This window comes from Nelumbo nucifera, chromosome 1 (genome assembly GCF_055504915.1).
Source record: "Nelumbo nucifera cultivar China Antique chromosome 1, China Antique-T2T, whole genome shotgun sequence".
NCBI lineage: Eukaryota > Viridiplantae > Streptophyta > Magnoliopsida > Proteales > Nelumbonaceae > Nelumbo > Nelumbo nucifera.
This window is the reverse complement of record NC_142649.1, coordinates 16,562,675-16,580,163: the sequence shown is the minus strand read 5'-3', so window position 1 is coordinate 16,580,163 and position 17,489 is coordinate 16,562,675. Positions and strand designations below refer to the sequence as shown.

Genomic DNA, 17,489 nt, shown 5'->3' with positions numbered 1-17,489 from the left:
TTTTTTGTCAAAATGGGTTGTCCGTTTTTTATTTTTTTAATTGGGAACCGTCTAAGAACTAGTTCTGTTTTACCTCAATCCTGGTCCCTGGCTAAAAATCATTGAATCGATTAACCCATTGACCCAAGTGGTCAAACAATTAACCCGTTGACCCGTTCAATGCTTTTTGGCCGTTTTTTTATTTTTTTAATTTTTGTTGTCAAAATGGGCCATCCGTTCAAACTAGACGATCGAACCATCAACCCGAAACTGGTGGCCAAAATGGTTCCTTTTTCGGGCCGTATGAGTCACATGCTCAAATGGCATAACATGTACGATCGAACCTCACACACTCAAAATTACGGTTCCATAATTTTTTGTTGTTAGAACGGTTCGTTCGTTCGAAAGAACGGTCGAACCATTGACCCCAAAACCAATGGCCATAATGGTTTTGTTTTTGAGTCGTATGAGTCACAACTCAAATGACATAACACGTATGATACTACTTAATGGACCTCACAACTCAATTTTTTGCTTACAATTTTTGTTGTCAGAACGGGCTGTCTGTTCGAACCGGATAATCGAACCATCGACCCGGAAATCGATGGCCAAAACGGTTCTGTAATTTTTTGCTTGTAATTTTTGTTGTCAGAACGGGCCATCTGTTTGTTTGAACTAAACAGTCAAACTGTCGGTTGTCAGAATATTATTAACAACATTTATCAATAATAGTAAGTAATTATACTATTTAATTAAATAATCATTAATGATAGTTTTAATAATATTATTTAGTTATTTTTAATGAATATAATAGTAAATATTAAATTTATGAATATGATTTATTAACAATATTCATTAAATTAATAATTACCAAAATTAAATTAAATTAATAGTATTTATCAGTAATAGTCAGTAATTACAATATTTATAATTTTAATTTAAAGTAAAATTAAGTAAATATCTATTTATTAACAATATTTATAATAATAGTTGATGGAGCACGATCTGGATGCTCCTAGCTGGAGGTAGTTTGGAACTTGGCTACGTGGCGAGTTGGTTCGGTCTACAAAACAATGAGGCTCAGAGAACCCGGGGTGGCTAACCCGGCAAGGTCGCTTTGATGCTTAAATTAGTATTGCGAGCTGAAAGTCAAATGATAAGTGTGCTAGTGAGCAAATAATCGCGCATACCTTGATCTTGGGGTTTGAAGTCCTTATATAGCTGGGCTGTAGTGGAACTCACGAAATAAGAACTCACGAAATAACTCTAGGATCCTCAACTCGCTTGGTTAGGATCCGTTTGCTCCAGAAGGGAGGTAACGCACTAGCCAATGAAGTCTATCACTATCTTCTGATCTGGGCAGGATAAGGATAAGGCCTTCGGTTTCGCGATGTGATCCCGAGGGATCCGGAGTCCGTTGGGAAGTGTCTAGAATCGAACACGTGTCACCTAGGTACATGGGCAACGAAGTGGCTCTCGGTTTCGAGCTGAATGATCACCCGAGCTCTCGATCTGCTAACGAGACTCTCCTTGCTGAGTTGTCGTCTTATTGGCAGGTCGCATCCACATGTCCCACCCTTACTAGGTCGAGCCAAATCACCCTTCATCAACAGTAATTATTAATTATAATCACTAATTATATATTTATTAAATTATTGTAATAATCGGTAATTATTAAATTATAGTAATTTATAATAATCAGTAATTTATTAACAATAACAATAATAATCAGTAATTATTAAATTACAGTAATTAATTACTGTAATAATCAATAATTACTGCAGTAATTACTTTAATAATCAGTAATTACTGGGTTGTTCTCACGTGGACATCTACTCCCACGAGTAGATTCTATTTCCATGGGGAGAGCATCCATATCCTATTAATATATATAATTAAATTATAATAATTTATAATAACAGTAATAATCAGTAATTTATTAACAATAACAGTAATAATCAGTAATTAAATTATTGGGTTATTCTCACTTGGGAATCTACTCGTTTCCTGCACGGAGAGAGCACCCATATCTTATTAATATATATAAATATTCCAAACCCAAGTTTAATTCAAAGGTGCAGCGTGCGGGTGCAAGCAGAAGGATGGGCAAATGAAACCTATTTTCTGCTTGCAATCGATGTCCCTGAAAACAATAGATCAAAACGCATTTTCATCTTAAAAAATCAATAAAATAGAATTCAGATTTTTTACTCACACCCTCACATTCGAAACATCTCCTTCATTAATATAAACATTTAACTATGAAGATATTCCCGGTGTACAGGGCTGCAAAGACTGTGAAGTGAGTGTGAGGACCGATTTTGTGAAGAGGAAATCAGAACTCATAAAATAAAAACTAGTGATCGAATCGAAAATGAGGTTCCTGTTTATTTCAATTTCAGCCTTCCTCTAAAACTGATTACCAAATAGAAACAAAAATCTTCCAGTCAGTTTTCTCACAAACTTCAAAATTTAAAGGGATTTTCCTGATTGGTCATCCTTTTATGTATGACACATTTGGAAAAAGAAAATGAAAGAATTAAAGATTGGTGGTTATTGAAATCTTGGATTTGCGAGCGTGTCTCATACCAATTTCACAGCACGGTACAACCATGCATTGAATACATCTCCCATCAATGGCAACTTACAAATAATGGAGATGTTCCAGATCTGCGGCTTCAACTGTATGAGGAGCATAACCGCAGGATTGGTGGTTATTAAATGAACTGTGGCCGTTGGTAGCTTCCAACTAATCAATATTTCATCTGTACTTTTGGGGTTGAACCAAGAAGACCAGTCTTGGGCATTAGGAGATCGGATGAGTAGGAATAGAGAGGCTATTGTGTGGGCTGTATGATCAATTACATCTCTCCACGCCATCTCCATGCATGAATTAACCTTCCCATCTTCGAGGAGGATGTTTAATAGCAATTTCAACTCATTTCTGAGCGTGTAGATGGTTAATTTACGTATGTGTTTGGTTTCAGTTAGAATAAATGTTTGTACTTTATTTGTTGGTAAAATCGAGAAATGTAATAATTGTAATCGTTTATGACAACTAGGCAGTACATCAACATAACAGTGAATAAACGCCTGACAGTTTGCGGAACCTTTAAAAAATAATTTCCACAAACGGTTAACATACACGAAAACCAAAGTTCACTTTTTTCTTTTTCAATGCATGAAAGAAGAGAAAGAGAGAGAAAATACTGAGATGGTACCTATGTGGCACCATCAATAAATGTTTACTGAATAAATATAAACGGAACCAAACACCCTTACAAAAGTATGTCCTTATATTTAGCAAAAACGTCCATCCAAATGCCAAAAAAATAATGCTTAGAAAACAACTGAAAATGCGTATTAAAATCTAGGGTTTCAGTCATTTGACTATGATACTAGAAAGAAATATGTGATAGGAAATTTGTTTGGACTAAATCAAATATTTTTGCAGGACTAAATAATATATGGAAGAAAAATGTGATTTCTATGGCATAGACATCTATGGGTATCTCTTCTTTAAAAGCTCATTCCATTGACCAATATATCTATTATCTTTTTTCAGATTTATGTGTGATTCATAGAAAATTTATTTTCCATATGTAAATGATACTCATCCCACAGGTGGATAAGTAACTTTCTCACATGGGAAAAATTGCCAACACTTGGATGAGACAAAATTACTCTTTTTAATAATGTCTTTTTTATGACTAAAATGGTAACTTTCTCACATGGAGAAAATTGCCAACACTTGGATGAGACAAAATTACTCCTTTTAATAATGTCTTTTTTATGACTAAAATGGTCATTGTCTTATTTATTTGAGAAATACAATAATATGGGTAAATGCAATTACCTGGATAAATATACATTTACCTAAATAAATAACTTTCTGAAAAGCAAACAAGAAATTATCCATTTGCAAAAGTGTGGTTTGGTTCCCCATCAAGCTTAAGAATTCATATTATAGACGATAATAATATGTTGAATGAAATATTAGAGTTTCTGGAATCAATCCCTGATAAGAATATTCAAGGGCATATTATCCAGCGGATGTCCATAGCTCTATATTTCATTTGGTATGCTCACAATCAACTCATTTTCAGCAAAAGAAAAGTTCTACATATTATATTATACAGTCTAATCATATATATATGGGTATGTATAACACTACTATATATATACGGGGAATGAGATGTAGAGAGTTCATCAAATTACCTTACCATGTTAAATGGCAAACTGTTATAAATTAAGTGATCTGTGATGCGAGAACTACCGACAATAGTGTGAGAGCAGTAGGTTTATTGTGCTTCTCTTAATGATATTGTGGTCCCATTCGCTTTTCGGTAAGTTATTTAATCGGGTAAATGCAATTATTTGAATAAGTATTTTTTAGAAAATACTTATCCGGGTAAGTGTATTTACCCATGTTCTTTTATTTCCAAGTAAATAAGATAATGGCCATTGTAGCTATAAAAACTCATTATTAAAAGGGACATTTTTGTCCCATTCAAGTGTTAGCAACTTTTTCCCTAGGTGGAAAAGTTATTTACCCACCTAGGAGATGGGTATAAGTAATATCCATTCCTTGATCCCTACATAAATCTGAAAAATGAACATATTATTCTTGGTTAATGTGAAACAAAATCCTATTAACCAACTTTTCTCCTCTCAAAATCCAAAAATAGAACACCCCCTTTAATTTTGGATTATATAAGTTTTGAGTCTTAGTTGCAAGGTTAATAAAACATAAAGCAGGTATTATGACACAAAGGGATTCAGATACTGTATGGACCACATAATCATCTTTTACATTGGAGAAATGCTCAAAACAAGATGTGTGCAAGTCTTGAATGTTGGGTGAGCAAAAGAAAATGAAACTCAAGGAAAAGAAAAAGGTGATGAGAAGGTTTTCTTCACAACATTTTTGCTACTATTTGTCTTTGTCTGTAACTTTATTATCTTTTTGATATAAATGATGATCAAATATCAATTTCTTTCAATTTGCAAATAAACAAGAGGTAAATCTTAATTAGGAGAATCTTTGGTGATTTGAAAACTTTTGGAAAGTTTGACTGTATCTCTTTCACGCCTGTGAGAGTGACTTACGAATAAAGCCGTATAAAATCGAGTTTGGATCGGCTCCCCGCAAAGCGTACCCCATATGTGCCCCACAGCTGAGACTGAGAGTGCATTGGGAACATCTCTCGTGCTTGTGGGAGATAATGAGATATTACCAAAGCATACTTGGGACATGCTGTGGTGTCACGGGGGTAATCGTTGGGGCCCCGTGCGGCACTCGAAATGGGTGAATAAGCCTATGAAACAAAACAAACACACACACCAAGGCAACAAGAAGGCACACGAATTAGCAAAAGGCTATTTGTATTGCATTAATCAGTGGTAAGCACAAGCACACAGTACAGTATCGAGGGGATCTCGTGCTTAACCTTTACACACTTATGAGCTCGCTCGACTACCTACCTCCCCTCAAAGAGTACATTAAGCTTTTGGGGGAGTGACAATAAGAAACGTCAAAAAGACGAAAAAGCATACTACAATATTACAATATTGCCATGCAGTCCCCCATACAAAAGTACATGCTTAACCCACCCATGGCACACACTTGGACGTTGGAGTTGCGGTTGTAGGCACAGTGGATGGCACTTGATGGCACGTCGAAGAGAACACTTGTTACAGTGGGGCGCATGTAGGATGTGTTATGTGTGGAGCCAAGCCAATTCTACAAAATCAAAGTGGATTAGGGTTTTAGCGATCTGTTAAGTGGGTTTCAAGTAAAGCCGGACCATGTTCAAAAAAAATTAAAATGAAATGTGTAAGTGGTTTGGCCACCAGTGTAGGTGGCTATGTTTTTAGGGGTGCAAATGGATCTTCGATCCGAGGTTCGATTTTATCAAATTTGAATCACTTTTGTTCGGATCTTCGGAGGGGATTCAGATTACCCCTATTCGATCTGATATATATTTATGTGTTATAAATATAAATATAATATATATATATGTGCTATTTATTTATTTATAATTATATATTTTTTATAAATTTATTATATTATTTATTTTTTTATAAAAAAGATATATATATATATACGAAAAAAATAATTTAAAAATATTTGTATTTTTTATTTTACTTTATTTAAATTAGTATATTTTATTTTTCTTTGAATAATTTATTAATTTTTAAAGAAAACAAGTTGGATCGGATCAGATAGGATTTAAATTCAAATCGAGTCCAATCAGATCCGATCGAATTGAATCCAACATAAACAGTGTCAGATCGGATTCGAATATACCCTAATTCGAATCCAATCCGATCCATTTGCATCCCTACCTGTTTTGGGATGACCTCTTTTAGGGGTGTAGGTGGTTAGGGTGGTTGAGTTTTTGGAGATCCTGTTCAAATTTTGTTTGGGAAGAAGACTGACCTGATTTGGGAATTGATCCGGACTCCTTTTAAAATTTAACAGACAAACAAAATATCATTAAATTTGCATTGACTCCCCCCACAGAGTCACCCCAGTCCGCATCCCAACCAGAACATCTCGCCATTACAAATACCTAATGCACATTGAAATGTGCTGTAGGGCATATTCTAACTCAGCATGAGTAATGGTATACCAATAAAAATCCTTACCAAAGCATTCCATTTGCGATGGGCCTCATGATGTGTGGATACAGGTCATGTTGGAATGTATTTAACTGTTGGAACTTGGAAGGGATCTTGGTTGGCAGAGACATGGAATCATACCAATTGGAGTCCAGATCTAGTTCCAACACACGATATCAATAACGTCCCAATAAATTATTGCAGCCGTACATTATGTATATCTCGCCATCAAGGACAAGTGAGATGTTCCCAATTTGTTCGGACATTTGTTGGGACCATGGACTAGATCCCAACACTACTAATTAGATTCACTAATCGTCCTCTGGCTGTTGCGGAGTGGGGAGTAGGCCCATTGATTGATCAGGTAGACTCGGATAAAATATGATCATGTAAAAGCAAAAATATACATATAGGGCGAAATTACATAATTTCCCTTACCATAAAAAAAAAAAAAAGAATTACATAATTTCCCATTTCCCAAATAGACAGAACTTCCGGGTCGGGTCGGGTCGGGTCAAACACCACTCCTACGTTTGACAGCACCCGTAAGACATAGAGATACAAATACGATTATACGAATCAAACAAAAGAAACAACACGTTATAATTAATTAATATTTATATCATTTTAATGCATGATGATCACATGATAGAACAAGCATTAGGGTTGTCATCACTGAACACAGCTCCAGTCCTTTCATCGAAGATGGTAGAATAAGGAGGTGGTTGATAGTAGCCATGGTCATGGCCATCATACCCATGCTTCCGATAGTTATAAGAAGAAGAAGAAGAAGAAGAAGCAGGTTGGGTGGTGGCATAGTATGTGTATGGATGGCTCTGAAAATGCTGTTGATTGTAGTAGTTGTAGCGATGGGTGTAGTCGTGGTACTCCGGGTTGTAAGGGTAGGGCCACAGCTCTGCCCTCTTCCCGGTCTTCCTCACTGCCTTGAGTACTTTCCTCTGCTCTGCCCACCCAGTCACAGTCACCTTCTGCATTTCCATGTCTATGTCGATTTCATCCACTCCTGATTCATCATAACCATGCCATCAAATTTAAAGACACTCTCATGTTTAAAGGAAGGCATCACTATATTTATCTATCTATCTATATATATATACCTTGTAGTTTTTGAAGAGCCTTCTTGATCTTGCTCTCACATCCAGCACAGTCCATGTAGACTCTCATCTCGACAATCTGGAAAACCCAAAACAATAGGAGTCGGTGTGATTCATGTATGGCCATGATATGGGTATGTTCAAAACCTAGAGAAATGCTAAAAAAAAGACACCCCCAAACCAAGAAATGTATCCTTTCAGCTTTAAAACAACAGAACAGCATGGTAATAAAGCACTGCAACAGCTAGCACCAATCACCCTTTGACCTTCAACAACAGCAAACTTTGTTGCTTGATGTTGCCTATTTCTACCCACTGAAGGTTATATGATCTATGGAATGAAGTTGTACTGTAACACACAAATCACAAGTTTCATGTATGCATGCAGCTATCAAAGAGAAATAGAAGTCTGTTTTTTTTTTCTTTGACACAAACACACAGAAGCAGGCATGCAGGGAGAGAGAAAAGAGAGATGCAGGGAGAGAGAGAGAGCAACCGTCATTTGGGTGTTGAGAAAGATAGCTGGAAATCTCTGTCTGCTAAGGTATGTAAGTTGCAGCAGGCTCGAAATGGAAGAGAGAAATGGTGTAATAGAAAAGCAGTGGAGCTTCTCATATTTATAAAGGGTGTGGAGAACAGGGAAAAGTAGCTTTACTTGGTAGGAGAGAGAAGAGGGAATACTTTATTTTGATTCCCACCAGCCTTTCGCTTTTTGCTTTTTGCTTGCTTCTTAACAGACATCTGTCTGTTGGGGTCTGCAAGGAAAGCTTAAAGAAGGCAAATGGGCGTGGGCCGGTGGAGCCCAAAGGGTGCAAGACAGTGGGCAATGGACCGTTTCAACACAGAGGTGGTGGGTGTTGCCGTTTTTAGGCAGTTTAATTACATGATGGCGACTCGGTTGGGATCACTTGTACAAATTGTGTTTGTGTATCTATTTTCAGCCAGCCCAGGATTAACATGTTAGGGGAAAATAAAATAAATTTGAGGATCCATTTGGTTTACATTCAAAATTGGAATATAAATGGGATTTTTCATAATCCCAATCAGAAATTTAGAATGGTCTATTCCTATAATCTGTTTGATTTAGTAATTAGAATAAAAATTGAAATCAACCGAAATGAGATATCATTCTCAAGGGAAGGGGGAGAATGACAATTCTCTCAAATGGGGGATGTCATTCCACCAGAAATAAAAATGGATTTAAATTCTTCTGACCCAACCAAACAATTAAAATCTAATAGCCCATTCCTATTCCAAAGATCAAGACCCTAACAAACCAAATGGCCCCTTAATGGAATCATTGACCAGCCTGATTCCTAATCGTTATTCTTCTGAAATGAGATCAGTTTTAGGCTGGAAGTGCGAGCTGACTCATTTCAGATAGGCTTCTAAGAAGGAATCTTCAATTGTTCCTGAATATCCATTGCTGTCTTTTCAGAAATCGGAATCAATCAGAATCCTCTCTTCAAAACCCTGATTGCTGAAGTTTGTTTTTTGAAATTAATTCTCTTGGTTAAGGCATTGAGAATTTGGAGCTTTTTGAATCCGAAAATCAGTTTCCATTATTTTGTTGGTCCCACTATGTCTGTTTTAATATTTTACGGACTTACTACGTGGGACCTGATTGAGAAAAAAGAGAGAATTGGTTCAAGTTAAAGAACAAAATATGCTTTCTCCGTATGATCACAATTTCATAAATCATCAGAATTTCGAACCCTGGATCCAAAAAATCGTTCAAATTGCGAAAACCATTTTAATGTGAATGGGCCACTTCTATGCTCAGATACAAAGGAGATTTCTTATTCACTTTTCGTACTCATTCTCTACCCGTCATACAGTCACACATCTCTCATCTGAGTTCAGATAATACCTCTATGATGGAAATTAAAACATGTATTACCCAATTCGGATCTCCTACTCACGCCTCATGTATATGGTATTTGCATATTACCATTCATGAAGAGATATTTCCAATGTAAAACTATAGTATCATGTGGGTAGGAGATCTGAATTAGGCATTACCATGGATAAATAAATACTCGTTCATGAATAATTCACTTTTTTATTTCAAAAATGTTTTTTTAGACACTTTTTTTACATGGTTTTTGAACTACCCGGATGATTAAATCATTCAACCTAGAAATTGGTCAGGAGACTGGTTCCATTTTAACTCCTAATCATTTTTTGTCAAAAACCTTTGAATTAATCAATAATCTGCTGACCCGAATGATTGAACTATCAATTTGTTTGACCCCGACAACAGTTTTGGGCAATTTTTTATTTAATTATTTTTATTCATTAAAATTGTCAATCTGATCCATTCGAACTAGATAATCGAACCACTAACCCAGAAATCAATAGCTAAATTAGTTTGGGTTCCAAGTCAGTTTTAACAAATATTACTTTATTATTTTAGTAGTAGTAGTAGCTCAATTATAATCCATGTGACAATGAAAGTAGCATTTAATAAATTGTATTATTTTAAAATTACATACTTTATTGAATGATAACCAAGATTTAAAGCTAAGAAAACTGATTAAGTAAAGGTGCTGTTTAACGTTCACTGAATTCCTTTTTCCAAGTTTTGGGGATTAATCTTATATGTTTTATCATTGAAAACATCAAAGGTTATATAATATTGGGGATTAATCTTATCCCTTTTCCAAGTCTGGTCTAGATTGCAAGACTAACCAATTCTTTTATCATGGACCAATGCAATTGGTATTTCTTCCCCATTAATTGATTCCGGCCAGCAGAAGTAGATTCCACTGCTTTTTTTGATATATATTAATTACCGCTTTTATAATATTGATTGATTGGTTAAGAGTTTTTTCTATATCATGTTTTTTTTTTTATATCATAGTAAATAAATGAGAATTTGGTTAATTAATATATTTTGGTATTTATTGAAAACAAAAATACTGAATTAATCGGTTTGGTTAATTGGGTTGCTCCCTTCAGTTCCAGTTCAAATCTCCGCCCCACAATGTCCCACAGCACATCATCGGGAGATGTTCCCAATACATGGCGGGGATGTGCTGTGGGACGTTGTGAGGAGGAGATGTGAACTCCTACAGTTCAGCTATAAAAGATTTGTAGAACAGGAAAAAGTGATAATTCTGCTCAAGACACAAATTAAGTAATATATTATGTATTTATAGTATTTATATTATATAGGTTATTAAAATAAAAAAAAACCAAATTGATCAACGGGTTATAGTATTTATAGTATTCTTCTCCATCTCCCCCTCTCTTCTCCGTTATTCTCCCCTTCTCCCTTTCCTTCACTCCTCTCTCTCCTTGATTTTCTTATTCCACTTTTCGGTCTTTCCTCTCATTCATTCTTCTCCTTTATCTTTTGCTTTTTTGTTTTTGTTCTTTTATGTAGGGATTTTGATACAAGAGGCTGACTTTTCCTTGAAAATTTTGGTGTTGGGCGGTTGCCTTCATCACTTATTTGGCTTTTACTATCAGTGGCTGTTTTCCGAAGTGTATTTCACCGACGGTTACAGTTTCAGATGATTATAATTCCGACGGTTACAGTTCTGGCAGTTACAGTTTCGATGGTTACAGTTCTAGCAGTTATAGTTCCAGGTGTCTCCAATTTCTTGGTGCGAGTCGCTAGTGTCTTTATCTCTCACTTTCGGTGGTTGGAGATGCACTCAATTGTTTTTTCTATTGGTGATTCTGCCTCACCTTATTTCTGTTGCAAAAATTCTTTTTTTGTTTTTCTTTATCCACAGTCTATACTTTGTTCTTTCCAAGGATTTGTATCAGTACTTTTTGCTTGGTACTATGATTACTTCCAGGTAAAAAAAGCGGGTTAACTGAACTGGTTTGATTCAGTTTTGATTTAATATCTTTCAAAAACGATAGCATCGGTTAACCAACCAGCTGGCACTCACGGTTTGAGTAATCGGTCCATGAGCACCCTTGAATTGAGTGGAGAACGCTAGATAGTCAGTTGGGCCTGCAGGAAATGGGTTCTTGTACAGCGATAGCCATGGCTGCCCAATGATCAGTAGATCAATGGGTTCTTGTTTGGTTTACTCTTCCCTTTTTTTGTTGGGCTTGAACCAGAATCTCTTACTAATCAGGTTTGGATCTCACCTAAGGCTGTTTGGTTTTTTTACATTTTCCTTCCTTTTCCTTCAAACCGAACACAACCTAAATGGAATGCAATTTAATTATTTTCTATTTTGAACTGAATTTGAACTTTATACAAAAAAAAAAAAAAAAACTGCGTTTGGACTCACAAATCTTAGTCAACATTTCCATATTGAAATTGATTCCATTTTCAAGAAAAAGAACAATGCCTAGGTCAAATAGATCCAACCATACACATTGAGTTTGAATCTTTCATTTTGCAACAAATACTCCCCTCCATTAGATTCCATAATTAACTTAGAAAAAGATTCTCCTTCAGCTATTCAAAAATTTTTAAATCCCCAAGCTGTCCTTTTCTCATTTATTTGAACACTTTTTGATCCGGTTAGTTTTCTAGATATAATATATTGAAGTCCTCTTGGTTGCTCTAATAGTTCCTTACATATTTCTGACTGGATTCAATATTCAAATGAAATGGTAGAGGTTTCTTTCTAATAGATATCAATTTAAAGTTTCATATTTGGTTTTCTTAATTTATTGGAGAAAGAAGTGGATAATTTTTATACTTTAAAATGAAGAGAGACATTCGTGTTAGTGAAATAAAACAAGAATTTAAAGAAACTTCTTTTTCTCTGTTAGTGAAATGATTATTATTATTTTAGTTGATTTCATTTGGAGAAAATGGAGGTTTTTTTCAGTCAATTAAGGTCTAAGAGAAAAGGGCAAGGAAAAGGAAATAAGGAAAGCTCATGTGGGTATTTTGGTAATTTAACACATTTTAGCCGGGAGTGTTACAGCAAAGTGAAAGTTCAAGGAGGTAATTGTCATTGATCCCATAGTACAGAAGGGTATTTGTAATTTACCCTACAGATATGATTTTGTAATTGCTATTAGAAAATAAATATCAAAAAATCATATATGATTAAATAACAGTAAGGAATGCAAAAAAAAATAAATGAATATATTCAAATTCCTCATGAAGATAACAAAAATGGGAAAACTAAGTTATACAGTATATAGATTTTCTTTAGGCAGATATATATATACATGAGTCCTACTGATCAAAACATACAAGACCCAAGATTCATATTACTTTGGATACAAGTTTTTGTAGACATATATAGGAAAGAAGAAGAGCTGTAAAACAAAAAGATCAGAACTCCTTATAGATAGAATGATGAATCCACATCCACATATATAAAAGGAAGGAAATTAAAACAAGAGGTGATAAAAGAGAAGCTATAGCACATATAGATTCTTGAAGTAGTGCATATCAGCAGAAAAGGATGGATTAATTAATTATTAATTGTTGAAAGTGCGATATATAACATCGTCACATTATAGAACAAGCACCAGTAGGGTTTTCATCACTGAAATTGGCACCAAATCTTTCACCAAAGATGGTGGAATGTGCAGGAGGTTGATAGTAGCCACGATGATGACCAGCATACCCATGCTTGTAGTAGTTGTAAGAGGATGAAGGTTGGTGAGAAGCATAGCAAGAAGCACGGCTCTGGTAATAGTTCTGGTTATAATGCAGATTGGTGGAACCTCGGAGCTCTGGGTTGTATGGGAAGGGCCAGAGCTCAGCCCTTCTTCCCGTCTTCCTGACTGTCTTGAGGACCTTCTTCTGGTCCGCCCATCCAGTTACAGTCACCTTCTGCATGCCCATGTCTATGTCCACATCATCCACTCCTTTCAGCTTCTTCAGAGCCTTTCTGATCTTGCACTCACATCCAGCGCAGTCCATGTGCACTCTCATCTCTGTGATCTGAACATCAAAACCAGTTGCTTAATTAGCTTCTTTTATTTCATGTTTTCAGTTTGAAAAGAAACAGTGGTAATTCTGTGGTGGAGCAGAGAACCTAAGGCCGGCCGGCTCTGATGAGAGAGAGAGAGAGAGACTCACCGTCATTGTTTTGGTATTGACTATTGAGAAAGCTGCTGGGTATGTAATGAAAATTGTAAAAATGGTGTATGAAGAGAAGCTAAGGCCTCACTTCACTTATATACAATACACGTAATTTGTTAGATGTTAGAGACATGGGCGGCAGTACTTTATTTCGGGTTTGCACCGACCTTTTGCTTCGGGGAGACATGCCGTGTGAAGGGAGCTGAAAATAAGGCGCGTATAAATATGGAGCATGTGCAACTTGGATCTAGGGTTGGGTTTCGGGTTTAGGGCCAACCCTCGGTGCACTACACTACCTTCAAGGATGAGTGCCCACCCATCCGGATCCCGGTACCACCTTCCCTAATTATTATTATTATTATTATTATTATTATTATTATTATTGATGCAGTGCGATCTGGCCACTCCTACCTGGCGGGAACCTGGCTCCCAGCTGGCAACGGACGGTACTTGAGATGAAGAGGAAAGTAAAGAATTCCCAGGGAGCTCGCCCGGTAGGAACACTCCAATGCTTAAGTTAGTGTTCTGAGAGAACTGTAGAGAATGTAAAGAGAGAGCTAAGAGTGCAGATGGCGCAAGTTCAATACCCTTTCTCCTTGGGGACCGGGGTCCTTTTAATATTGATGCCCTGCCAAATCGGACGTAACCGTCTCTGGTCCTCTGTCGCAGCCGTTATTCGCCAGGGCTGCACAGGTAACCATTGCAGGGTATTGCCTAATCAAGTGAAAGGCACGGCCCGAAAAGGACAGGCACGCCGCCACCTGTCGAGAGACGTGGGCACAGACCGCTGGTGCTGGTAGAGACTGCGCCATCAGTCAAGAGACGTGGGTGCAGTCTGGCGGGTACGGTCTTGCCAGATAAGAAGCTTCCTAAAAACGCCGCGTCGCTTAATAGCGAGCTGCCTTGCAACGAACTATCCCATAGCGAGTTGAATGTAAAGAGAGAACTAAGAGTACAAATGGCGCAAGTTCAGTACCCTTTCTCCTTGGGGATTGGGGTCCTTTTAATACTGATGCCCTGTTAAATCAGACGTAACTGTCTCTGGCCCTCTGTCGTAGTCGTTATTCACCAGGGCTGCGCAGATAACCGTTGCAAGGTACTGCCCAATCAAGTGAAAGGCACGACCCGGAAAGGACAGGTACGCTGCCACCTGTCAAGAGACGTGGGCGCAAACTACTGGTGCTGGCAGAGACTGCGCCGTCAGTCAGGAGACGTGGGTGCAGTCTGGCGGGTACGGTCTTGCCAGATAAGAAGCTTCATGAAAACACCGCGTTGCTTAATAGCGACTTGCCTTGTAGCGAGCTACTGGAGGCGTCCCGAGGTGATTCCGTCAGGTCTTTGAGACAACCCTTTTGCCTAAGGATTGGAGCGAGCTGATTGTCCTAGCTCGCGAGCCGGGATAGACTTAGCTTGGAGTGTCCCCTTTGTCATACCGACGTGTTTGAGCTCATGCCGTAGCAAGCTTGTTCCATAGCGAGTTGTCATGTAGCGAGCTGGCCCGCGAGGGCTTTAGTGAGCTCGCTGCACCGAGTAGCCAGGCTGTCACGCTGTGCTGTCACTTATGTCGAATCAAGTCCACGTGTCGCCTGCTCAGGAGGTCGGGTCAAATCACCCTCCATCAATTATTATTATTATTATTATTATTATTATTATTATTATTAGCAATAATAACAATAACAACAATAATAATAATAAGTATTTTCAATATGTCATTGACTTAGCCGGTTGAATCATTCAAATCATCACCTTACCAAAATTTTGAGTCTGGTTATACTAATATCTAGAATTGGTTATGATGATGTGTGATCTAATGGCTCTCACTTGGCAAGTGACTTGGACGCTGAGCTAGAAGTTGCTTTTGTTGGTGGCCAAGCTAAGTTTGGCCAAGCTAGGTCTGTCCGAGCTAGATGGTTCTACAAGAGAGAGAGTTAGAGTGCTCGGACTATTTTTACACGGGGTGGGCACTCTGATGCTTAAGTTAGCAAAGAGTTTTTGAGAGACTTAGAAGTTTAGAGAGTGCAAGAGTTTAACCACGTGCACCTTCTCTGAGAGAAATGGTGACTTTATATAGGTATGAGTGATTAGAGACATTCTATAACGGGTCCCAAACTCTTGTAGAGCCATTTTCGTTAAGTTGGGAGAGAATAATGGTGTCGGTTATGTAATCTGCACAGAGGGATAAGATCCGTCCGATTGATTCTGATGCACGTGATGCGGATAGGCCGGCCTAATGGTTGACTCATTAATACTCTCGAGGACTCGGTTTGGTAATAGATCTATGTGATAAGTCAGCGAGCATGCTTTGTAGGCTGCCGATAGTACCTTTCTTGGCTCGGCCGGTCCCTAAGGTTGCTCCGACTTGCCAAGGTGATAAGCTTATTCAATACCGAAGTGTCACTTGGAAGTCACGTGTCATGATGTAATTTAGAGAACCAAATTACCCCTCATCAAATTAAAAACCATCTGACCCAAGTGGTTGGACCGTTGACCCATTTGACCCAATAACTAGGTTATATGTTGCACACTAATGTGTATTGAAAACTTCTAGGTGCTATAATATAAATGGTTCAAGCTTTGGATCGGTTTTTAAAACGTTGATAATAATAATAATAATAATAATAATCGTGTGTCAATTCAACCTCTCATACAATATTCCTACCCCTCAGCTACAGGACCTCGTATGGATGCAGCATTGACTATTTTTATGTCATTCTAAATTCAAAAAGCTGAATCAGAGATTCAGGTAGCTAGAGGGTCTGTATGTTGTTTCTGGGTGAAGTCAAAATAATAATGTCCAGCTTCTCTTGTTTGCTTGCATTCTTTCTCTATTAACTTTCTTCTAATTAGGTCTATCTCATGCACTGTTTGATGATTGACTGGGAAAGGTGTTATAATGTTCTTTACTTGAACTTTTTTTTTTTCGATAAACATGATTTATACACATGAGAAAGCTCTATCACACACAAAAAAGAAATAAAAAATACAAAAAATATTAGTATAAGTGGAAGACTGAAGAGTTACTCGTGTAGACAACAAAATATACTAAGGAAAAATAAAAGAGGAAATACTTTCAAAGACTTAATTGATAATAAATTAGTAAATTTCATGGGTAACTAAAAATAGCTCAATTTGGATCCAACTAAACAGATTGAACCCTAGTTTACTTCAAATTACACACTTAAATTATAATTGCAATATTAAAATCGTGATTTGTTATCATTAACCTACCCACTTTCCTTTTAATCCTTTGGTTCCTTTTTATTTTTCATTTCTCTTTCAGCAATAAAACTCAAAACTCTTAGTTTTCTTTTAAAACTTGGAATATGTAGGGTGTTGAGTGAGGTTCTTCCTCCAAAGGGGCCTTGATATAAGGCTTGGAAACTTGGAAAAACACATGATCACATGACTATACTTGGAGAAGCTGCAAATCTTCTCACAATCTGACCTGAAATTGATCAAACTCCATCTCCAATCTCCAAGTACCGTGGGAATTGGATTGCCCACATGATAATGATATTGACAATCTTTTGTTTAACATTCCCGAGTCAATGGATTGTCCTACAAATTTACATTGACAATCTTAAGAAAGCCAAGATCAGCTTATGCCAAAAGGTAGCGTTTGGGTCGGGTTGTAAAAGTTCTTCAATCCGACACATCCCCTTCAGGGTGAGAAGGTGTAGATTGAGATTCTTTCGTCAAAGTTAGCAGAACAATAATGAATGGCCCACATGTGTTTTAGACTTCGGATTGAAA

At 37.1% G+C, this 17,489-nt stretch overlaps 2 protein-coding genes across 3 annotated transcripts; both read right to left on the bottom strand.

The window, feature by feature from the left end:
- Positions 1-6,973: 6,973 nt before the first annotated feature.
- Positions 6,974-8,333, bottom strand: LOC104611599 (heavy metal-associated isoprenylated plant protein 28-like). Of its 2 annotated transcripts, XM_010278734.3 has the most exons (3): positions 8,214-8,333; positions 7,722-7,797; positions 6,974-7,627 (listed from the first exon to the last, which is right to left on the bottom strand). In XM_010278734.3, the coding sequence occupies exons 1-3, from the start codon at positions 8,217-8,219 to the stop codon at positions 7,245-7,247; spliced, it is 465 nt and encodes a 154-aa protein (XP_010277036.1). In that variant the 5' UTR covers positions 8,220-8,333; the 3' UTR covers positions 6,974-7,244. The 2 variants fall into 2 exon arrangements, with proteins under 2 accessions (XP_010277036.1, XP_010277035.1); XM_010278733.3 differs by lacking the exon at positions 8,214-8,333 and having other exon boundaries at positions 7,722-8,205.
- Positions 8,334-12,942: 4,609 nt separating this feature from the next.
- On the bottom strand, positions 12,943-13,900 carry LOC104611598 (heavy metal-associated isoprenylated plant protein 28-like). Its single transcript, XM_088896873.1, has one exon. The coding sequence runs from the start codon at positions 13,584-13,586 to the stop codon at positions 13,158-13,160; it is 429 nt and encodes a 142-aa protein (XP_088752999.1). The 5' UTR covers positions 13,587-13,900; the 3' UTR covers positions 12,943-13,157.
- Positions 13,901-17,489: the final 3,589 nt, after the last annotated feature.

Coding starts and splice junctions, on each gene's coding strand:
- LOC104611599 (XM_010278733.3), bottom strand. CDS start 7,941: ATGCTGTTCTGTTGTTTTAAAGCTGAAAGGATACATTTCTTGGTTTGG. Junction 7,628..7,721: donor GGCTCTTCAAAAACTACAAG/GTATATATATAT, acceptor ATGATGAATCAG/GAGTGGATGAAATCGACATA.
- LOC104611598 (XM_088896873.1), bottom strand. CDS start 13,586: ATGAGAGTGCACATGGACTGCGCTGGATGTGAGTGCAAGATCAGAAAG.